Below are 25,653 nucleotides of genomic sequence, written 5' to 3'. Positions count from 1 at the left end.
GCTGACGATTCTGCAACAGATTTACAGAGCATAGCTTCGTGACAGGGAACCTGTGAATATTTCTGCACCATCATAAATGGAAAGACCTAAACCTGAAGTTAAATCAATTCCTAAAAGAGAAAATTAAAGATTAGCTGTAATACACCTGCAGCCCTGCAGTCCAGGTGCAGTACTATTTTGAATTGTTTCCAATTCCTTTATTTTAACTCTCGCCTATAACTAAGATGACCATAAGCTAGCTGGTGCCTACAGCATGTGGAAAACAACAGGTAGGAAAACGTTCCTTTAATTTTATTTCTTTGGTCAGGAACTTCATTATCTGTTAAAAAAATCCCCCCAAAACCCAACTGACAACTCTATCATGAAAACAAGTTATAAAGCAACGTAAGAGCAAGAACAAGTTAAACAGGAAAAGAGAGTTCTCTCTTTACAATCTCTATTTGAGATTTAAACAATAATTTTGTCATAAATGGCAAGGTTGTGACAAATAGCTCCCCCTGAAAGCCTTTTACTGATTCTATACCTTATTTCAAATTTTTTCTTTCAGTCCAATTCCATTTGGCAATGCCCTTTCTCCAAGAAAGATATTCTCATGCACTTATTCCTCAAACTACTCTAGACCCTTTGAGCTCCCATCTGTGAGCCCACCCTGGGGCTCCACAACTCTTACCACTTCCATACCCAGGTTTTTCCTCAATCCTCTTCCTCCTCAGTCACCCAGCCAAAAAACCAAAGTCACAGCCCAAAGATCTAAGGTCAGTCTGGAAAGAGCCATCTGGGTCTGGGAGGGTTAATTCCTTTTCCTAACCTTTTTACCTCATTTGGACATAACCAAATACTCTTCTCCCCCCTATGTAATGTTTGCCATGTTCTGAAATCATTATTACACAGGTCAGAAACATGAATTGGTTCCATTGATCTTCAAATATAGCTCTAATAAGATTTCTGTTCTTCCATTTAAAATAAACCACTAGGATATTTCCTTATGCTGGTTTTCAAAAAAAACAAAAACTTTCTCCTCGTGTCCGCTGCACTCATCAATCACTGCATGTCACAGAACACGACCAATTTTCGGTTTTTAAACAGTTGTCACATTTCACTGCTTCTTTCCAACAGTTGCAGGATTAAACCCCCAGGAAAATATGGAACCATGAATGCTACAGAATTAGCACCTCAGAAGAACATACAAACTCTCAACCTATGCCTCCTCCCTCTATTATCACTATTACAGGAAAAAGAACACAGGAGCTAAATATAATCTCAAAGAACTGACACAAATCCAGTCACACCCACGATCTTCAGTATCCTCTTAATACACCTACAGTTGTCAGTGCCATCTTAAAACTATACCCTGAAACTCCATTTAGGATGGGGTACTATTATTTGATAGCTGTGATGCTACCAGTAGAAGGTAGCCATTACTTCCTAATGAATAATTGCTCCTGAAATCATCAAAAAATTTGCATAGATCATTCGTGCTAATAAACAGAGCTACTCTGAGAAAAATAACACCTTCTCTGCTTCATGAGAAGACCTAATAGGACTACGAAGCACTGGTGTTTGTCTAATCACTAGTTTTGCACCCACCCACAGCAGAGGGCAAGGGGCCCACAAGTTCTGACAGAAGCTCCCTTTGAAGCCTAAGGGTGTCTGCAGCAAAGGCTCTGCTCAGAAGCTAGAGCTGACATACTACTGCTTCCTGTTAGCTACAGCACTAGCAAGCATACTTGTTTCCCAGGGTGAATCTGAACAAAACAATCCTCTTCTACCCAAATTTGCTTCTCTACTTAGTGAAATCTGAGATCTTCAAAGCATGATGATCACCTACCCGGCCCAGTGGGGTAGGCCACCAGTGTCAGCCAAGACCTGTTTGTCTTGTGTTAGGAACTACACAGAGAGAACAAAAATTTGACCGCTGAAGAGCCTGCAATTCAAAACGGGTAAGAAGGTGCTGTACAGAGACTGCATAGGTTAAATCTACATTTTTTGTCGAGGGGTGCTACTTAAACAAGACTATAAATTTCATCAACCTAGCAGCCCGCAAAGAAAGAACAAATCAAGCAGTATTTCTAACTAGGCATGTGCCAGTTCTTTTAGATCTCCAAAACTAAGGTGACATTACCTAGGTGTAACAGATGCAAAAACGTTATCAGTAGGTAACTGTGCCTGTTACATAAACCATGGGCTTAAATGGTTCAAGCAAGTTTATGGTTCTAATAATAGTATTTCGTAATTAATGAAGATTATCAGGCTCCTAGCTAACTTACAGAGTTCATCTCAGGATATTCTCCACCACGGCAGCATCCCTCAGATGTAAGTGTAACTGAAGACAATATTTTTGGCTAAAGGAATCTAGCTGTGAGACAAACATCTGGTAAGTTAAACCTAGAGAAACATTGTAAAATCTTGCAACTACTAACACTTAAAATGGAAAAACATGACAGTCTCATCAAGAGAATACAGAATAACACAAACCTTCCTCTATACAAGGAGAGCTTTTCATAACTCAATAATAAGAGCAAAACTCAAAGAAATCCAAGGAAAACTTTTATACAGATGAATTTTTGTAACTATGGTGATGGAAGGCTATAGAAAACCCTAAAAGAGGTCAAAAATCAGACACAGAATTAACAGAATGATTCACAGTTTTATCTATGGGCCTTTTCAGAAAGGAATAACCCCTGCATCCACAGCTTTAATATGTGGGTTCGCAACACAATGTAATGGGAAGTGCTGTCTGGTGGAAAGAGCAAACCGGAGAGCTGACAACTTGGCTCTATTCAGTCTGGTCTCTCTAATCAAGACCTTTTGTTTGGATTGTGCAGACACTCCTGGTGACTTTAAGCCACAGCATGAACACCCTCTGTAGTCATGCATGTGAAACACAGCAACCTTCAGGAATTTAAGCGTTATTACTAAACCCTTCATTCCATACATAATAAGCTTGAAATAGATTTTTTATGATCTTCTTCTCAATGCTATCAAGTATGCCCATTCACTTATATCATTCCTGGCACTTCAGGGAAAAAACTAGCAATCCCCAATGTTTTATAATTCACATACATAAACAAACTACATGATGGTATGACACATAAAGATTACAGCAGACAAAAGTTTGAGATGCAGTAAATTATTCCTTCAAACCTAATAAAAACTAAAACTCTCAAATAGTACTAAGACAAAGGGGGCATTTACATGCATAACTACAGTTTTCTCATTGCTAAAACAACCTCCAAATACAGGATTTGCAAGACCTGATCAAGAGTAGAAAAATCAGGAAAAAAGGTAAGTTCCCCAATTCGGCATGTTTTGTTTTTTTTTTTTCTGTGGGTGTGCAAAAAACTTGCTGTAATATGAATAGAGTAAATTTTCTGGGATTCCAGTAAGTGTTAGATACCGGAAACAGTTTGAAGACCACATTCTGAATTAATCTTTTTGCGTTCCACAAGCAATGATCTCTCCAGCAACAATACAGGCAGCAAATTTGAAACTACAAGCATTCAGCGTCATGACATCATATTAAACTAAAAGGTTGCTGTGTTCTAGCATTTAGTGTTATGACGTCATATTAAACTAAAAGGTGTTTTTTCAAGGAAATTCATTTACTCCAGAGATAAGAGGTAGACTCCTAAGAGCAAAAAAAACCAAGCCATGGTGGTCACTGTTTTTTAAGTAATGTATTTCAAACTGTTCTTCTGGTACTTTCCCAAAAGGCAGAAGAAAGTTGATAGCTACAGTCTCAAGGTAAATCACAATGCAGCATCCAGATCTGAAAGTGAGTTTCTACCTGCTGGACAGACACAGCAAGATTACACAGCATCCAGTATTCTGCCTGCCCCTATCAGATAGGATGCTGCCTTGGAGAGACAGCTGAACTACTGTAATTTAATGACTACCATAATCCTCCAGTGACTTTCTACATTTTAGAAGACCGTATGTCCCACATCAGTCTTTTCTTCTGTTGACTAAACAGCCTCTGTAAGTCACTCATGATTTCTAAATTCCTATTTTTCTTCCTGTCCTTCTCTGGCCTATTTTCATTTAATCACTATTTTTCTTCCTGTTCTGCTGTGGTTTATTTACATTTGCCTTTATTTAGTGATTACAATTAAGTAGAAATAGGAATTCAATGACACAGAGTTTCAAAGAAAGGGTAGCTTGACAGCTATCATGTCTTCTGCAGCACAAATTTGTCAAGGAAAGATGCCTGAAATTTAATCAGGCAATACTGTAGTCAGATAAAAATATCTGAGATTGTTACAGAATTGTACTTTGTCAATTTTGTCAATTATACATATGATGTAAGATTAAAATCTGTCATCTTTTCAAAATCACAGTCAAGGGACAATTAAATTTTGAGTGCTTTAACTGTGAATTCTCTGGCACACACTGAAGTCCTTTCAGATGAATTTTAAATTTGAACTTTCAGAATTACAGTGAACCATAATCAGTATTAGTTCTATCCCTCTGATGCCATCACGGCTCAATTTACAAGGCATATGAGCTGCTGACTTGACCCTCCCTGTTGTATATCATAATCTTACCTAACTTTACCTTATTAAAACCTAAGTGATCTAAGTAGATCAGAAATACATTAAAATGGGACTTCAACCAATAAAGAATCTATGTAGTTATTCAATTAAAAGAACAAAATGGACCAATCCAAAGACTATTTGAAATTAACTTTAAGATCAAATTAATGACCAAATTTTCTATTAGTTAGAATTATTTCATCTTGTAGCACTGTAAATTTGAGGATTGCATGAGAAACACAAGAAAAGTCAAATGGAAACTTGAAAATTTACTTGCTTGTCCAGTAATTAAAAAAAACCCTGGATAATACAGACCACAGCTGTGAAATTTCAGTGTAAATGCCACTGCACTAACAGACTGATTCTCACAAGCAGTAAGTGTATTGGTTGGTAGCTCTGAAGACTTGTTGGCTTCTTTAAGGGTGAAAAGACAGGGGATCTACTCACTGCCATGCTGGTACCCCACGCATGGGAGATTACAAACCTGCTGGGCTGAGCACCACTTACCGAAGATTCACTGTCTCTAACAAGGAAATCTCCTTCCACTCCCCTTTCGTTCAGGGCACATTCTGCTTGGTGCCGGGTAACGTTCCCGTAATACCATTCTCTTCCAGCAAACCGTCCTGTAGAAGATGGTCCCGTGTAGCTTATCTGAGGTGGATGAGAAGTGTTAATGGTAGGACCATCACTAATGATTACTACATAGTTTTTAGGAACAAGACCAATTTGCCCTCTGGAATTTTTACATTTCCACCATTCTGGGTCATTTTCAGGCTTTTCAATGACTTCCATCGTTTCCCCTTTTTCAAAGTTGAGCTCTTCTTCTGTGACGGAGCTGAATGGATACAGTGTCTGAACAATGTGGAGTACTTTGGTGCCCTGGCCATTACTCATGGAAGCGCCTTTCCTTAGGCTGAGAAAGCTGGGTGAATCTGCAGTTGCCTCCTCAACCTCCTCTACCACATAGTTCGAAGGAAACCAGCCGATCTGTCCGTTGTAGCTACCTCTCCACCAGCCGTCGCTGCACTTCTCCATGACAATCACTCGCGATCCTTTAACAAGGGACAGTTCATCCTCCCTCTCTGCAACATAGGCAAATTTCACGTAGGCTGGAATGTTAAGATCGTAAATCCGGTCGGCGCTGCTGCCGTTGGATGGGTATTCCGCGTCTGTGCTGGGAGTGGGTGAGGCATCTCTCGCACTTGTCTTTCTCTTGGTTTTTCCCAAGCCTGTAAACGACAGAAATGTAAAGTGGTCACTTGGAATGCTTGTCCCCAGACTGCAAACACTGGATTTGGTGACATGCTGCTCCATCACTTCAACAACACTGCTAAATGGAGATCTCTTCTGTAACACTATGTAGTCAGGAAATAGCAACACCTCTAAGAGATTCTCATTAACATCCAGCTGATGCACCATTAGGTAAGGAGCAATTTCTGTTACAATGACTTCTATTCTCTTCTCAGAAGTAACAGAGTTTAAACACACTTAAACACACTGGTTTCTTCCCTAGGAGAAAAGCTAGTCACTGAGATGTTTCAGAGTTTGCTCTTAGGTATCTTAAAATTCCAGCCAAATGACGATGCCCTTTAATTTTAGAGATGACTTTAATTTGGTTCAAACAACAAGTGAAAGAAAATCTACAAAAATTAGCAAGCACAGAAATAAAAACAAAAGTTTGTCTGCAGATAATGTTTTGCTCTCTTTGTTCTTCAGGCAGTCCCCTAGCAGGCACAGCTGCAACACCTTCCATCTGCAAACCCCCCTCTGAAATCCACACCTCTTTCATCTACATTTCATCATGTACTATAACAGCATAAACCTGACGGTGAGGAAGACAATTTGCATATGTTTCCCTATAATCTGTAAATTCTGATGTACTGTCACAGCTTTATAGTGTGAAATACAATGCACAGAAGTAGCAACATTAAACACGCAATTTTTTTTTCCTAATTAGAGGAACCATGCTAATGACTGTTCAAATATGGAAGAAAAACTGCACAACACAGTGTACTTTCAATCTTTTGCAGCAAGGACTGCTTTAGCGCACATATAAACAAAACAATAAAGGGAACAAGCAGCCTTCTCCTGTAAAATTCGCTTATAAAAGTTCTGAAAACAAAAGACAAAAGTCTCAGTATAGCACAAACCAAGCAACACCCAAAATGTCACACATGGGGCAGAAAGCAAAACCAATACTGAAATAGGAGCATTTGTACTTTTCTCCATGGTCCTAGAGCCCAGCTGGCAGGTGAGATACTTAGCTGAGACACAAGAGCGCACACACCAATTATGGAAGATTGAATGGAAGGAAAATAAAAAAAGGTACTTTGGTTTTGTTTCTTCAAATCATCTGAAATAAGGAGATGCATGGTATTTCATTTTTAACAATTCAGTACTATTCAATCTCGCCACTCCACTGCCAAAATGTGTGTTTTAATATATATGGATATATATGTACTTGCATATACTATGAGCATCTTCAGCAAAGCTGTTTATTCAACACAAAACTTCTTTGCTTATTTCACAGGCTTATCTGTACAGCACAGACAAACAGTACACACACAACTATGCAGAGATCGTTGACCAGAAGGGTTAAATACACTAATTAATACAGTCTTATGGTCTCAGAAGATGGCAGAAAATTCTGATCATCCTAAAGTGTTTCCTGACCTGCCCCAGCAGCTCCTTGCTTCCTGCTGGAGCCTGCTACATCCTAATGTCATTCTAACTACATCATTTCAGCCGAGAGCCGGCAGCTGCACTTTCAGGCAAAATGAGGGCAGCTTATTGTACTAGGGGAGACAATCACAGGAAAAGAGTGTCCAAGCGAGCACTAATCGGAAGCTGGTCGGGCTCTGATCTCTGCCAAGACTGGAAATTTTTATCAGTTTAGAGATCATTTTTAACCAAAAGACAAGAATGTATCAGAACTAACGAGCATTAAATTACAGTGATATAAACAAACACAACTTAAGGGTTGTTCTGTCAAGAAAGGGGGGAAATTACTTGTTGTAACTTCATGGAAAACAAGCTGCTATATTTCAATAAATTCACTCTACATAAAGCCCTCCACTGAGACTGAACCTTGCAGATTAAAAGCTAAGGCTTTTATATGCTCTCTAATGAATATATGCAGCACCACTTCTTGGAATCACAGCAGAAGAACTAATAAAACATAAAACCCCCAGTAGATGATGAAGTAGCTGGCCAGGAGAAAACTAGGTGAAAATCAGAGCACAGAGATAACTGTGAGAGATGGGGATGCAGTGTGATAAGAGAATGCCATAAACTGAAGTATCTGGAAAAAAAAAGTTGATAAACAGGTGAAAAAAACAAGTTTCTAAAAAAACCCTCTGGAGTCTGATAAAGGTATCTAAACATTTATCAAAAGGTTATAATTCAAGCACTTTCTTTCACTTGAAGTTTCATAAATTTCATCTTTTTTCACAAACCTTCCAATTGTGCATGTGACATTTCAAATGTTCCTTCCTATCCTCCCTGTTCAACACAAATCATTACAACTTTAGGAACACAGAAATTAGAAACTTCACTATGGGTTTTTTTACCAATAAAGGCAGCTGGAGTTCTTCATTTTAAGCTTAACATTTCATGTGAACAAACTTTTTAAGGCTGACAGCATGGTAATGATTAACCTTTTGCAACAGCAGCAATGAGCACTAAAGAGTATGTTTCCAGTTGGTTTGACCAAAGTAACTACCTATGCAGAAACCTAGCTGCAGTCAAGCACAGTGAAAGGCATGTTAATTATCTAACAATCATTTTTTCTGTGAGGTTACAATACTCATAACTGCGTCTATGACTGAAGAGGAAACAAGTTGTTCCATGAGCAGAATGAAGGAAATCTGTTCCTGTTTTTCTCCTTATACCTCCTGCCGCACTATTCCTCCTCTGCCTCCATCTCCTGCAGGATTTAAAATAAGCCCCCCTACCATATGACTGCCTTCACATCTCCAGGTCTTTCTCATATCTCCAGTTCCCTACTGCCATCTCCAAACTGCCCTCAAAGCATAATTCACCTCCCCTGGTGCTGCCCTCCTCCCTACCTTTGCTGGGCTGGCCAGCCAAGCACAATGCCTGGCACACTGTTGTCTTTCAGCCCTGCCTGGACTGAGCAAAGATCTGGGATTGTTCTGGCTTCTCCTCCAGTGAGGGAAACCAGCAGTGTGCCTCCCAGGCACAGAGTTGGAGAAAACTAGTTAGTTTATCTCTGCCAGTCTGTCAAGTTTGCCTAAAATTGGCTGAGTTATCAAGGGTGGACAGATGGACGGACGATGACAGCTGACTGTGACAGCATGACTAGTGTAAGCTTCATTTCCTTAGGAAACAAGTCTAAAAATATAATTTAATAGGAGAGTTGGTCATAGTTAAGCAAGAATAAAGTTCGGATTATCGTAAACTTTGTATATGCATTTATGACAAAACTCACAACTCCATTAAAAAAACAAAAGTACAGTCTACATGAGTCATCTCTAAAAAGAGTAAACGCCATCATTACTCACTACGAACAGAAACGTTCACTTACTACTATTTGCAAGGGTATCCCTATTCTTATGTCCGAATGGAATGAAATCCAAATAAAGAATTTCATGGAAAACAAAACATTCAAGCACTTTGGGAGTCATATTCAGAAAAGTCAAATATATTTGCGATTGCAGTCATAATTTTGGCATTTTTTATTATCTTTGTTCTAATGAAAACTTACCTACTAGTGAAATACAACTGTATTTTTCCCATTCTGACTCATTGGTTACAGTTCACCTGAAGCCATAATCCTTTGTAACACAAATAGTTGTCAAGAAGGAGAAACCTAAAGCAAGAAATCAGCTTTGAAGTGAAGGGAAAAGGGTGGGAGCAAAAAAAGTATTGCAAAGCAGCAGAAAGCCTGCTTTATGTTACTGCAATTCATAGGAAGTAACATTGTTCACAGTCTACAACTAATCTACAATAAAGTAGTTCATTTTCACTCTTGGCAAACATGTTGCCAAGTGATGTAAACATGTTTAATTTTTAGGCTGATAAACTGCTGAGATAAAGAAAAGAATCAACTAGTTAGCATCATTTCCAGAGAAGGGATCCACTCTGAACTCTCCTTTTCTCTGCACTGAAAGAAATCCTCTGGCCCCATGTTTAGTCCTAGGGAATTCAGAAACATGCCAGTTGCATCACTGTGTTCCTGCTTCCTTTCCTAGCTCAGTTGTGGCTCTAAAGAATAGCTTATTTTTTGAGCAGGAGGCTGAAGACCAGTTTCCTATGAATTTGCTTCCTGTCTCTTAAGTTTCCATTGTGCAAGGCCTAGCTTAGCACCCTTTAGTTACCGTCTTGTCCCTGCAATGGCCTTCCCATTGTACCCATAAGGTCCTCCAGCTCCCACCTCTCCCAGTGCCCTCTCCCCACAGTGCTTCCAGCCTTCCCATCTCGTGCTCCTTAGACTTCTCTCGGAAACGTCTTGAGCACCCCCAAACCTCAAAGTGGTGGAATTTCCTTCTGGTTGCTCTTCTTTGGCCTGATGCTGAGGTAGTGCTACTTCCCCTACCCCTACCTGTGTCTCCTGCCATGCTGGCCACACTCCTGGCCCAAACTTTGGCCACCTGTCAGACAGCACAGGTGTCGTGACTGCTCAGACTTCTCCTGATAAAAACAAAAGGTTTTCTCTCTCTCTCTCTCTCTCTCTCTCTCTCTCCTGCTTCCAGTGAAAGTACCGAAACAAGGCTGCATAGCTACGATCTTTATGAAAATTTGTTCATAGGACAAACGAGTCTAGTTATCTTTAAAACATTATCTTAATACATACTTTAAGAAATACATACATAACACTTGTATAGAGGGATTTTTTTGTCACTAGTACAAATTTTGATTCCATTTGCTAATTATGGTCTAATATTCTATACTATCTTTAGTTGAAAAAGCCTATTTACAAAAGATAAAATTTCCTTATTTTAGGAAGGCTCATTTGATGAGTCTTTCCATGTTCCTGTGAAGTGGTGTCCTTGCCTGAAACTGGTAAGTGACTATATTTTGTATTTTAACTGCTCTTGCTCATCCCCAGAAGAGACTCACTGATGTGGCTGTATAATAAATTTCTGCAGCCTTATCAGTATTCAAAGTTATTTTTTTTAAGTTCTGATTAAGAATAACATAAACTAAACATGAAGGTATTTGCAGTCAAATTGTCTAGCAACCTCTTCCCAAGACTGCTCTCTAAATTTGTAACATCTTGTATGTAGCTAAACTTTAAACAGACTAAATACAGCTGCATTTCTTTCCAAAGGGATTTTAATTCGATCTGATACTTTAGATTACAGAAGGTGAGAGAATGGAAAAGTCAGTATACAAAAAAGATCATGCAATACCAGAAGCCAAATTCTGAAAAATAGTTGGTAAGTGAAACTAGTGTCATCTGAATTCTCCCAATCTATCTTTTCTAAAACCTTCTCTGAATTTAAGAGCAAATATTTTCAGCAGCTTACCTACACATCAAATTCACAGAAGGAAAAAAAAAAAGCCCTTTCAGAAAAATGTTGCAATATAAACAAACTGTATTCCTTTGAGAAATCATAAATGCAACACTGAATTTCCAGAGCAGAATTCCTCACTTCAGAGTTCAATGAAAAAGGCCATACCACTAAATATGATAGATACAACTCCTTAAGAAGCTTCCAACAAATTCTTATTCAAATATTAGGAGCAATTAAGGAAGGACATCTTCTTCCAAAAGAGACCTTTGAACTATAAAATCTACTGCAAAAGCAAAAACAAAAGTGTCTCAAAACAACTGAGTTCTTGGAAACTACTTCCTCTTTAAGGGACTAGAGTTCTATAAAATGGTGTCCTTCAAATATCCTCTATCAGTGTTGGAGATGTCAGTTTTAAGTCTAAATAAGCAGCTGGAAATGTGAAAATGAATGTTGCTGAATAAAGCTGTTAGCTCTCCCCATAGCAATTAGAAAATGAACTTTTTGTACATTTTCATCTCTTACTATATTTACATATCTTAATAGATTCTTTTTCATAACAAGTCAGAACTGACTTTTGTATCATGTGTTCAACCTTTTATGTTCGAAATTAGTTTTCCATCAGCTATTGTACATTATTACAAAGTTATAAATTGTCAAAAAATTAACTTGAGCAAGGTAAGGGTCAGCAAATAGATATCTTGAATTAATAGTGCATCAAATACTGACAGGTACTTTCTTTCATAGTCTATTTAGAAATACAACAAGCTTTTACTCAATTAAAAATGAAATTACACTCTATCGGTTAGTCAAAACACAGGATCTGATACTAGAGCTGAAAAGGACACATGTACAGCCAAACTCAAATGTGGGTAAAAAGTGGTGTATTTAATTTTTACCTCTCTAAACTGAATTATCTAGATATTTTATTTTTTTTTTAATTCTCCAGAAACTGACAGGTGATGTTCTGCCCATTTGGAATGGTGGGCAGGGCTAGCCAAGATCCCTGCCTTCCTGCCAGCCACCAAGTTGCCCACACCAGCTATGCCCTCCCCAAACAGACTTGCTCTGTATTTAGGTTAGTACCCAAAAATCAATCCAGGACATACAGTTTTATGATAAGCTGACTAAGTGGCATGATTTTAGTGAGTCGAATGCAATGCCAGGCTGATTTTGGTGGGTCAGCAGGACCACCGTGGTGCCCCTGGGCCCAGACCACAGTGCTGGGGTTGTTCTTTCAAGGGGCAGAGCATCTCCCTCCTTCCATGGGCAACGCCCTCACCCAACTTCCCTGTTCACACTCAAAGGCAATGCCTTTCAGCATGATGCTCAACCTCAGCACTCGAGTTCACAGCTATCAGCTATCAAACTAACATATAAAAACAAAGGTATTGAAAAGAGGAGGAAAAAGGGAGAAAAATTCTGGGAGATGGTTCCTTCAGCTTCTGCCTTAAATCTTATCCATCCTGCCACAACCCTCACACAGTCTGTCAAAGCATGGGTTTTAAACAGAACATGAATGAGTATTTGAAAATCTATTTCTGGAAAAAGAAGAATTTAAAAAAGGAACTTTCATTGGCAATATGAATTACCCAGTAATTGAATAGTTTTATATTACTGGCCATTCTTCTCTGAATTAAAAAACAAAACAAGAAACCAAAACAACAAAAAAACCCACAACCCCCCCACCCAAATCAACAGTTACCTGTAAACTTTTTTATAGAAATTTTACTGCATTTCAATGTAAGTACCCTCTCTCTAGAGTAAAATTCTTTTAGCTATACAATTTGCTTTATGGTTAAAAAACCCCAAAAAATCATAGAAGCCACCATGAAGAGCATGAGCACAGTGTATTTTTTAATGGAAATATTTTCATTTTAACCAGTTTTTTAAAATAACAGGTTTTGTTCTTTAAAAATAACCCTATCAAAATTTAAATTGACACAAAGCACTCCAGAGTGCTGAAAAATTTAACATTATTATAATCTATTAAAACAACAACTTCCATTAAACAGCTGAAACATTGAAGTAAAACAAGTTTGAGGCTGATGAATTTAAGGAAGTCAAACAAACAAGTTAGGAGAACTCCCAGTATAAATACCTAGAGCAAGAGTGCGTTCAAATACTAAATAATACTTGTAATAGCTGAAGGAGCTAGAAAAAATATTTTTACCATAATTTCTGCTAAGCTCAGAGATGTATATAAAAATTAATAAATTTCAGCCGAAATGTGAACGTTTTGGTTCCTCCAAATATAAACCCAAATTTTACAGAACAGCTCTCCTAGTTCTAACAATCTTCAAAGACGAAGCAAGCAGAAATTCTCATTCAATTTACTAATCAAGTGTTTTCTGTAAGATGCAGCAGAAACAAGCAAGTTTCTCAAAATTCATTTTTATTTAGAGATAGCATTTATTCAACATTTTAACCAATTTTTATTTAAGATACTTAATATTATTTTTCTTGTGCATTCTAATAAAATTGTAATTCTATCTGACTTCATACAGATACAATTAAAAACAATGATCCTTTTTTGTTTACCAAATAAGTTATTCATCTCTGAATACTAAGGCTCTGAATTGCATTGCATATTAATGCATACAGTTATTAAGTATGCAAAGTATACAGTGTCTTTTTCATAGCGAACTAAAAATTGCATTAAGAAAGAAGCAATTAACTTTTCAGGAAAATTCTTCAGAAAAGACCCACCGTAATGCAATGTAAATTAAGTCATTTATCCACCCAGTAAAGAGATAAACACATAACTTCCTGACAGATGGAATGTCCAGATCAAACATGCATTTAGTTTTGCGTTATTTATTTTTATAATTTTAAATTAACTTGGGTTTGCTTCTTTTTTACTAAGGAATTTAGCAGACTAAAGTTTCTTCTGTTACACAGAAAGAAACCCCAAACCTTTCTGCACATTTTCAGACTGCACCCCCCCACTCCTTTTTCTCCCCCTCCACCTACACGTCCAGTTTCCAAGCAAATGTTCAAAAGCCAAGATCCATATGGGATAGTCAGTGTTTTAGAAGCAACATATCCATCAACAGCATTCTTTAAAGGACAGTGCTATAAATTTCAGAAATCTTCAGCTGCATTTGTGATACAGAAACGAAGCCTCAGAGATTTATTAATGACTTTTTATATCTTCTTTAAGAAGCTCAATATCAAAAACAGCCACACTAGAACAAATTAAAAAGTGGAAACTCTTCTCTAAATGTCAAAGTAAAATTCTGACATTTCAACAACCAGGCTGCTTTATCACTGTTTTTCCAATACAGGAAAAAGTAGTGTCAAAATTTTGCATGCATCAAACACTATTTGGTATGGAGGCTTCCATAAGAAATCAACTCAACAACCATATCAACTACTGCATTAATTCTTGCATTTTACACTGTGTTAAATATGCCTATCTGTTATTAGGAAAGGTACATTCATATGCCAACTCTGATGTGAGTTTCTCTGATATGAGTTTCCTGTACCCAGAGCATTTTATAGCGAAAGGTTAAAATGAAGGATGTAATAGAGGAACATACGTGGATGGAGACAAACACACGACCTGAAGGCTTTCATAAACTGCCTCATGTATTTTTTTACCCCAGCGGCAAAATGAAGAAGTAGTCCTACTGGACAAATTTAAATGGTCTTGGGATTTGAGTCCTCTCTGGAGTAGGAACAATGCTGTCTTAGTCTCACATAGAGGGCATATAAAATGAATGGGGTTTCTCAAGACCTACGGTTCCAATTTCGATCTACATATTTAAAATGAAGCAGAAGTCTCTACTTTCAAACACAGATAAAGATATTTCTACTTACTTTATATTTCCACCTCACTTATAAATGATGCACTCTTGATTTTGTAGAATGTCCTGATAAGAGAAAATAGCTGGAACTACCTTAAACCTAAGGCAGACCCATAACTCTAAGAACAGATTTATAAGGTATGGGGAGAAGGCACAGTAGACCTGTAGGACTTCCCAGTGTTTTCTGTTCCCTTGATGTAGAGAAGGAAAGCTACACCGTTTTGCCTCTTCTTCACGAATACCAACAGAATATTGATAAAGAAATCCCTGATATGTGTGAGGTGCTCCAGTCTACCTCAATACATACTCCTGTCCCTCAGTGAGTACATCTTAGCTTATGTGCCCTCACCTCCTCCAGTATCTGATGGAAAGGTGATTCATATTTAGCTATCTCACATTTATATGAGTTAAAAGAGGTGCACAGGGCAGCTCAGGATACAAATCCGACTTCCTAACATGAACCCACTCAATTAAAAAAAAATAATATACAGCAAGTACAAAGTAGACTACCCTGAATGCAAGATGATGACCCTCCAATTTAAAGACTCTTCCAAATAACTGAGATGGAATCATTCCATTTTAGACACATGTGACTATAGTACTAACTTAGTCTTTTCAGTTCGTTTGCTCAAATTTGCTCTCAATTCTGTACATGAAAATCAAAGACTTAATAGATGTTACAAATAGAGATTGAAGTTCAGATCATCAAGCCCAAACCTGAACAGATACACTACAAAGCAGCAATTATAACTGCTTATCATCTCAACTCAAAGAAATGCATTAGAAGAAAATGATGCAAATATTGAATAAAGGGCAGTATCTCAGCATCAAAAGCTCAAGGTAATCCCTCCTGAATATATCATGGTTGTCTACTCTTTGAGGTTACTGCATTTTATTCCAGTTGGCCCATACCAACACTAAGCATGATGTAAAGCCTTAGTAATTCTACCATAAGGCCAGAATGCTTGCGTTATACTATCTTAATGTTTTCAAACGTTAAATTCCATGTTACAATAAAAGAAAATCCAAGGTGTTTGTTACATTGTTTTCTTTATAAATCTCAGACCTCCTTAGAAGCCTGTCATAGATACTACAATTTTATTCGAAACCCCTTTTAGGAAAGGGAAAACAAAGTAAATACAACTCTTTCTTTACTAACTTATTCTCTAAATTTTAAGGCACATAACTTCATTAATTAAGGGCTCTCAGGTTACTTGCAATTATATAGACAAAACCAGACCTCTCCACCTCTAAAGGGGAAGTAATGGAGAAATGGTTCACTTAACAAAACAGCCTGTCTCCTCTGAGGTTTAGTCCTTGCAGCCAAAACACAAAACCCCACAACTCACACACAAACCAAAACAATTTCTTCTGTAGATTAAAACTGAATAATTAACAAGCACATACTAGAGTAATAAACTTATCTCCTGTTCTGGAGAACAATTTCCTGAATGAACAATTACAAAAATATCTTACAGGTTAGTAAATTGGTAGAGCCCATATACAAGAAGAATGACATTTTCACTACATCAAAATACATTTTCCCTTTCTTTTTTCTTTCACTTCCCATTTTCTTTCATTTACAAAGTCCCAAAGACTGCTAAACAGGTGTGATGGCAATGATTGCATACAGTTTAGATGGTTTACAGCCTAAGTCCTAAATCAATTTTCTAGTGCAAAATACAGCTACAAATAGTAATCTATTAGAAAGAGTACCCCAAATGTCAACCTGGCTAACCTGACCAGCCATTGCCATTAAGAGCAGTGTCTGTCCAAATGCATTTGCTGAGACCACAAAAACGAACTGTCAGTAAACAATCATGATGACCACTGAAGTGACTCTCAAAGAAAGCCATCTCTGCAGGAACCCTCCCCTTCCCCTTCAAAAACAACAGAGGTGGGCATTCTCTCTCACACAGCAACTTTATGTTTGATGTCTGCATGCATTGCACACATCTCAATTCTTGCTTTATGGACACACTCCACAAAACAAAACATTTTTGAGACTCAGAAATGGAAGGAAACCTTCCCTTGCACATTCTGAGACAAAGCCCAACTTTTTTGGTGTGAATGCTAATTTAGAAATTTTGTTTGCATGGTATGAAAACACAGTCCAGAATAGTTACCTATTAGTTACCTAATAGTTACTATAGTTACCTAATAGTTACCTAAGGTCTTCAAAAAAACCCCAGAAACAGAAAGCAATGGAACCCAAGTGAAACACAGAGAAAAAGAAGCAAATTAATACTTGAAAAGACCCTGAAGGATTAAAATTAAGACAGACCAAGGCCTCAAAAAGAGAAATACAGTGATACTGAAAGAATTGCTTGGGGTTGAATATTGAAGGAAATAGCCACATCTGAAGGAGAAGAATTCCCCAATGATTCTAAATGGTAGAAAGTGCAGACACTGTCACTTCCATATGGAAAAATCATTTGTCCTTTGAGTCACTGGTATTCCTTGGAAAATGGTGTCCGCAAGAGTACAAGACACGGGCTGTCGATTTTTGCCTGCTACCTTAGCTTGGTCTTTAGAAGGGTGACCCAGCTATACACACCAAACAAAGTATACACAATACCTCAAAATTAGCTACTGTCAGCTACATGTTTCTTCTCTCTGCTACCACCATCGTGTGCTAGGATGTGAAGCCAAAGGGGAGGACAGTACCCAGAGCACACAAGTACATGTACCCCCATAAAAGCATGCTTATGGGAAGAGTCCAACCCAGGCAGCTGGCTGACCCACACTGCAGCCCCAGTTCTGCTGCCTCAGCGATCTTCAGTCCTCCCAGGAACCTGAGGGAAAGGGCGACAGAAGGGAACATAATGCAAGGAATCCAGTACAAGACACCACTTGAGAATAAAAGCACTCTATTATCACTGGCTCAGAAGAAGAGACATAATTAGCAGATTGCTTAAAGGATTTTATTCTATGGAAAAAATTAAACATCAAAAGAGTTGAGGGTTCAGACACTAACTTTTAATGCTAAGAGAGTAAAAAGCTCTGCCTCCATGGTTGGAAGAGAGCATAGGAAGAGCTACTGGCAATGGGGTGACTTCTTTTAATAGGGGACTGTGAAACTACCTTTGGAGCTAATTTTTGGGCTTGCTCTAAGGCCAAACAATTATAGGTTGAAACATAACTGGCTCAGAGAGGGGAAAAGCAGGGTCCTCCAAGGTGACAGTTGAGAGAAATAATACCAAAGACATCAGTACACACAGTCACACTGAGTTAGGATGATCCTTTTATCTTTTCACACATAATTATGACTAAAATAAAGGCTCATTCTGTAAATGTCAGTGTACCTCCATGCACACACACACTGCATGGAGGGGGGGAGAAAAGTACCTACTACATAAAACTTCTAATACAGTACAAAGAAGATCTTTATTCTCTCAACGTAGACTAAACCTAGGAAGATTTCTTTATGCCTTCAGCCTTGCAACATTTTACTGCGACCCTCACAGTAGAAAAATCTGCTGAAAGGAAGGACACATCATGGTTTCCATTATATGTTTGTTTTAAACTCGAAGCAGCAAATCCTTTAAATAATTCACTCCAATAAATAATGTGTGTAAGACAAAATTTCAGAAGAATACAAATATGAACTGAAAAAACCCAAACTTCTGCTCCCATCACAAGCTAACACTGCAATAAGCTGCAGGTTCTGCATTCACTGCTGCTTTTGGCTTTTCACCTTGGAGCAAATAAAGGGTCTGAAGCATACATGCAGCAGAGAAACTCTTATTTAGAGGTAAAAGAAGCATTACTCTGTACCCTGAGTTCTCCAGAATATTCACCAATTTTGTTTGCCTTCAACTCTCTAAAAGGCATGAAGTTTGTGTTTCATTTTGTTTGGGGTTTTTTTTTGTTTTGGTTTGGTTTTTAATTTGTTTTGCATTAGTTTGCTCCAGAACTTCAGATTTTTTTCCTTCTTAGGTACATTTGTTTAGAAACTATAACAGTATTTTTTAGAAAGTCTGCTTTTAATTTCACACAGACTCGGATTTGTTTAATGCTACTTTCAGTGGACACAGTTGATAATCATATTAAAGTTATTTAAGTATTTATGGGTGTACAGTAGGTCCAAACCCATACATTTGTGAGTTTGTTTCATATTCTGGATAACTATTTTAACATGTATAATAGTAACACTAATTCAAAATGAATATATTCTTTTGCCATTACGTATGTATCTAATTGATGGTGAGAAAGCAGACCCTACCCTGTCAGCAATATCTTCTTGTATAACTTCCCATATGCAGAGCTACTGCTATTGAATATGTCTAGATCTTCAAAGATCATCAATGAAGTGAAAATGGGCACTCAAGCTAAGTCTAGGTTTTAATGATGATCGTGAGGCAGATGTTTCCAGAAAGTAGCAAAGTGTTTGAATTCCTTATTATGCAATTCATCTGTTAACACTCCAGTGGCATCGGCACTGCCAGCTCCTAACTCCACATGCTCTAGACAGGAATGGAAGTAATCTCTTCCCTGTGTTTGAAACCATTGTGATCATCTCCCATTTCTCCTTTCTCAGCAATCTATCCAACCAGACTGATCTATTATTACTGAGAATATGGAAGAAACGCAATTGTTCCAGCTTTTTTTTTCCTCTCAAACCACCAAAGACACCACACCTAAAGGAAGTTCCCATCAGTTCCTCAATTTCGTCACTGGTGAAGAGTCACCGCTGTTGCCACCCCGTCCCACAAACAAACATGCTTGCTTTGAGCAATGCAGCTACAAAGCGGGACGAAGCACAGCAGAGAAAGTGCTTTTATTGAAGAAATTCAACCATGGAATGAGCTATTTTAACACAGATTCTAGGAAACAGAGTAAGAATTTGTGCTGTGCATAAACACCTCGACTACTTCCTCTCCCTGAAAAGGAACTTAAATTCCTGTATATTGATTGCTTAAAAGTGTAAATACAGATGACTTTTGCTCATCCAGTCCTCCAAGAGGCACAACAGACATTCCACTATTGTCATGTAGTCCACTACTACATTTTCCGACAAGCTAGAAAGCTTCAAAGCAACATTAAGATACAGGAAAAAATTGTGCTGAATTCCTGAAAGGGGATTGATTTTACTGCTAATTTCAATAGAGATGTTCAGCTAAACAGAAAGGTTAATATCGCTCCATCTTAGGAATCTTTATATGTGATAAATAATTTGACAAGTAGGTATATACTGTAGGAAGCTATTTTTTAAAATCAAATTTATTAAATGCCTGCTTTTGAATGGAAAGACTAGCATTTCTTACAGGTCTATGGCAAGGAAGTCCAAAAACACAGGGAACTTGAAGTTCTAAAAAAATTAAAATAACTTCTGTTTGTCTTATTAAAGTAGTTCTGTTTCTTTAACATGAGCTCTACAAGGCTTAAGAGGTTGTGCTATACAACAGTGTACTTATTATATCTATTCTTATTTCCACCATTTTTTCATTCTGTAGTAAATTTTACACTCTCATGGTGTCCAGAGAAGACTACAATTGGAAACAACTAATTAAGAACTAACAGAAATATTTTTTAAACTGGTACTTGGTCATATTACTAATTTAATGTGTTTTCTGTGATTTTGCAGCTCATATGGTTAAGGCAGTTTGCTGATAAACAAACACAAATTTATCAAGAAGGGAATATGTAAGACTCAACTTATAGCTATAGCTATGCTAAAAATACCGTGTATACTTTTCATGATTGCACTTTTTAAAACTAGTGCTGAAGAACTGGATAATGTTCAGTTCAAAACCACAACCGTTAAAATCACATCAGTAACTTTCAACAGTGAAAGACTTCAGTAATCAAATTTTAATACTTGAGATCTAGAAACAATCTGATAAACGTCAAAATATCATCTTGTATAATTAAATCTACTAGACATACCACATCAGAACTACCAAAATTGGCCCACTAAGATATTTTTAAAGAGAAAAAATCCTCCAAACCAAACCAAAAAAAAAAAAAGGCCCACTAACACACACCCCAGAAGTTAAAGGTTGATGACTTATCTGGAGAATGATATTTCATAATTATGTTATGCAAAATTATGATGGTTATAGTTTAAATTTAAGTTGAATTATTTATATCTAAAAAGGAAATACACTAAACCTCTTAACCCATGTTTCCCACTGTTAAAGAAAATATTGCATTAAAGAATGACCAATTCCTCATTTATGCTTCTTAGTAAGCAGTGACCCTCCAATGGAAAAAAGAGTTAACTTCCGCATCAATTTCCAAAAAGGCATGGAGAAGGTGGTATTAAATAGTGCAAAAATGTGAAATTATAAATGTGAAAACCCCTCACATTTTCATATAAATAACGAGGAGAGAAGGGGAGATGTAGAAAACTTGATTCCTGGAAGCAATTTTTTATATATATATATATATATATATATATATATATATATGGTACTTCAGGGACTGCTGCACAGATGTGCAGATTGACCCAGGAAAACACACACCATGGTGGCTGATGAACTCAGGAAATACTTTGGGACGCTCATAACACTTCTGAAACAACATACTAGGAACACTGATGTAAGTAAGAACTGGTTTCCATACATTACATCTCACTTGGCAATTCTTATTTTCCACACAAAAATCTGGCACACGAAGTGAGAATTAAAACTAAAAAGCTACTGAGAAGTTTTTCAGACTTACAGAAGCTTAATAAAGAAGTGATTTGAAGAGTCTCTTGTGCGACTCAAACATCTCTGTGAAACATTATCCAGGTGACTGTTATTTGCCATCACTGCTAACACTCATCTAGTGTTTCTATTGTTCCTATGGATTTGCAAACACATCTCCTGTATTCCTCCAATCTCTCTTTCAATACCTTTTAATAAACTTTCCTTCCTTTAATGGGCATCTGTTCAAAAACCGACACCAAGAGCTGAGGGGAATCGTCTTCAAGGCTTCTTATTTGGGTGTTCACTAAAGGTAACAAGACCAGAAACCTGTAAGAAAACCCTACATGCAGTGCTGGTTTTGAAAACGCAGTAGCATTCAGAAAATCATGGATTCCCATGAAAACAGCACCCTGTTGCTGGATCGCATGCATCAGTCACTTGTGGCATGCTGCCGTCTGAGGAGTTCTGCTGGTGCCAGGAAAATGACTTGCAAAGGGATGGAAAAAATGCAGAAGTTTTATTTTGAGTACACAAACAACTGACTTTGCAGTTATTTTGGCTTCCTTCAGATAAGGTTTCTGTTCAGCATGACTGAGATGAGCCAGCAGCCATAGATCATCTCTGCTGCAGGAGGGGAAACCCGTGGAACGGCACTCAGCGCAGCTCTGGGGTTGGTGCTGGCACACACCCACTCCAACCAAATGGGTATGGGAGTTCTTTTCCACCTCCAGCACATGGGAAGAATTATATGACAGAAAATTACAGTTTGGAAGATGCACGCTGGAGGTCTCTTGCTCAGCAAGATGTATTCAAAATGTGTAAAAAATACCCCCCTCACAAAAGAAATACTGTTCAAGGAAACTATTTTAAACTTCATTATAATGAATGAAGATGAAATTTTAATTACAGGCCTGGAAGTTGGCTTTTGCCCTAAGAATAGTAATAATTACCAGATTTCATTCAATATGAGCAAACAGAAGACAGCAATTTGAAATGGCCAAATTGCCATTACTTTTTACTCATCGTATCACTCAGTTAAGACAAAAAAGGAAATGAAAAGATGAATCATTTAAAATACTCAATAGGTGGCCTATATGCTACATTTCCATAATTAAAACTGTGCCATCATAGCTACATAACCATTAGACTTCACTTGGGAAAAAGATTTAAGAACACAGAGGTAATGTATATCAAACAGAAAAATGACAAAAAAACAAACAGTCATCCATAGAAAAATTACAAGTCTCGAAATGTCTGCAAATCAGTTAAGTTTTGGAAAAATTCCCTGGTGACAGGACTAAAAGAAGACATAGTAGAACAGAGTTAAGGTCTTAGAATGGCAAAGACAAAAGTGAATGGTGCAGAAAAGGCCATCGTTTTCTATGAAGTTGTAGGGTGACTCAGGTGTGCAGTGGGGGTGTAGGTGGAAGTCATTTGAGATTTGAGGTGAGCTGTTTTTCATTACCACAAGTAACCAGCTTAATGAACATATGCTAAACAAGTGTTAATCAGCATTTTAATAAGCACCCAACACATTTAAAAGAGCTGTCTCTGAACATATTTTATTTCTGTTCTTTCCAAAAAATGCTGAAAATACAGTGGAAATTTCAGAAGCCTTAAGACATTGCTGAAAATAGGCTGATATTTTAAACCATCAGGCTGTATGCTCTAGGTACCCACATGCCCATTAACCTTCCACCAACCACAAGCCAAACAACAATAAAGCTGATGGGATTCTATTAATAAAGTATTCAAGGATTGAAATTCAATTTATGACAGTCAACAGTTCTGGGAAAACTAGTTTTTATCATCAAACAGTCATGACTTCATTCCCTGATGAGATTAAAAGTTTTCCTGATACAGGCAACTTCAGAAAGACAGTAAACTTTCGTGGTGCACTTGGGTTTCTATGTACAAGACACCAACGTAAGTGGTGCCATAAAATTTCATTAGAACACAGGATGAAGAACTATTCAGATGATGCATCTTCAACAGCCAACTAGGAGAACTATTAATTAAATAGCTATAGCTCTTGTAGGGTCTGCCACAATTTGAACTATGGCTAGCACTTTCCATATTTATTGAATATCTGACAAAAATATAAATCAACCACCGGTAATTACTGTGTATAAGCATAAGAGTGGCAGATAGCTACCGGTAATTGCACAGACAACACAGTACATCATTTGCAAGATAACAATGCTTTCAGATGAAATACATTTGAATACAAGGAAATCTAGTCTATTAAGGAAGAAGTAGAGAAAAGTGTATTTCCATGGGAGCAACCATTTGCTGCAGCGATGTAAGTATGAGAGGTGGATCCCTGTAAGTCAGAGGGTCTCTCTAGAGCCACTGGAAGCAACAAAGAGCCTCCTGTTTCTCTCCTGAGATTTCACAAGACTCATGATTAATTATTGATTGATTATTAAATGACTTTTTTTTCTCTTAAGTTCAGTACGATATTTTGGCAATAGTTTCAAGATCAAAGTTGGAAACATATTTTGGTTTAAGAACTAATACTCATGACCACTATTCCAACTGTGCTAGGTTAGCAGGTATTTTAATAAGAATTTTCTTGTGATACTTGGAAAGGCAGGCTTGATGAGACATTAGACATATTTGTATAAAAAAAACTTAAGAACTTGCTTTACTGGTTGAAGAAAAACTTTCAAAAGCTGTTTCACTAAATGAAGCATAAGTCTTGCAATTTGCAAGCCTTTGTTTAAAAAGAAGGAGTGCATTTTTGATGGCCTCTCAGAACAATGGATCCTCTAAGGAAGGACACATGCTCTGCTTGTTCTAAATGGGAAATTACAGTACAGCAAGACAAGCAAGGCTTAGAGACTACAGTTTAGTTGAGGATTCCGATTCAGGAAAGGTAAAAAGAAAATTGCACAGATATGTGGTGCACAGTGCAGACATGTTTCATTATGCTGAGGAATTCACAGACCTTACTATAAAAAAAAGAATACTCTTAAGCATCACCTCTTTTGAAGGGATGTCAAGAAAATCCTGAGTCAATCTGTGAGTTAGATATAGCTTAGGCAGTTTCTTACTGTCACAGGATGTATGAGTAGAAAAGAGCATGAGAGGTGCTTTACACCATGGATGCTTAGCAGGTTAGGTGTGGCCACAGCAAAAGAAAAGGCCAGGCTCCACCACAAGGTTGTTTCAGCCTCAGATGAACAAACACACAGAGAAAACCATTTAAAAAGGCACAGGGAACCAGTAGATTGTTGTAACAGCACTTCAGAAATTAAAAAATCGTACATGCAAAGGGCTGAGGTTTGGACGATGTGACAGTAGTGAAGGCTCAGCCACGAAACCATCAAGCTTTTTTCTCACACCATTTCACAGTTCACCACGATAGCGAAGGGAAGAACCCTGCAGCATGCAGCTTTGTTAAGACTGAAAAGGTAAACATGCACATATGCTAGGACACATCTCTGTTCCTCCACTTAAACATTTCTGTTGAATATAAATAAAAATATGTTTACATCAAATAAATACTGCCCCCATTTTACATGAACTCTTGATATATTACCACAACAGAACTGCAATCTGTTAATAAAATAGCTTGCAGACAATATATATTTTAAACAACATAAATTCATATAAAAGGAGCTTAAAGTCACACCTGGGATTTTGATTTTAACCAGTTAATTGATGTTGGGGCTTACTCTTTATACAAATTTTTGAAAAGGCGTAATCACATTTGCTGGCACTGTAATGACTATATTCCAAGAATATCTGTAGAAAGGACTATGGTTTTAAATATTACCTTGGTAAATCTTATGATAACCTTGTTTGCTCACCACCCACCCTGTAGTCCTCAATTTTCATGTACTTCATGGCAGCTCAGCAGTAGAGAACACAGTAATGAAGAAGTGACTAAGAAACTGAACCTATTAGACACAACATTGGCACAGGATAAACCCACACGAGCTATAGTCATGTTATTTTTAAGCGAACCTTTCAGCTTTCTAACAAGTCTAATCCCAAATTGTAATTTTTCTGTGGAAGAGTCATTTTGTACAGCAGTCTGCAACAAGTTTTCCCTATGTAAGACTTCACAAGACACAGGTAAAAAACAAAACACAAGCACAGAGACCTCTCAAAACACTTCCATGTACCTGTTTTTCTATTTTATTAATTACATCCTAACATACCACTAGTAGGTTTTTTTGGCCTCCGTATGTAA

General features: G+C 37.5%; 1 protein-coding gene across 3 annotated transcripts in view; it reads right to left on the bottom strand.

The window, feature by feature from the left end:
- NCK2 (NCK adaptor protein 2) overlaps nucleotides 1-25,653 on the bottom strand; it is an 84,935-nt gene that overhangs the window by 7,069 nt on the left and 52,213 nt on the right. For all 3 annotated transcript variants that reach the window (XM_039389630.1, XM_027731470.2, XM_027731472.2), the window contains one exon: nucleotides 5,040-5,761. In XM_039389630.1, coding sequence (XP_039245564.1) covers nucleotides 5,040-5,761 — 722 coding nt within the window. The remainder of the gene's footprint in view (nucleotides 1-5,039; nucleotides 5,762-25,653) is intronic.

The sequence above is a fragment of the Pipra filicauda genome, unplaced genomic scaffold (assembly GCF_003945595.2).
Source record: "Pipra filicauda isolate LSUMZ 115617 unplaced genomic scaffold, ASM394559v2 scaffold74_size2892960_pilon, whole genome shotgun sequence".
In the NCBI taxonomy this organism is placed as follows: domain Eukaryota; kingdom Metazoa; phylum Chordata; class Aves; order Passeriformes; family Pipridae; genus Pipra; species Pipra filicauda.
This window is presented reverse-complemented; position numbering and strand designations above follow the sequence as displayed.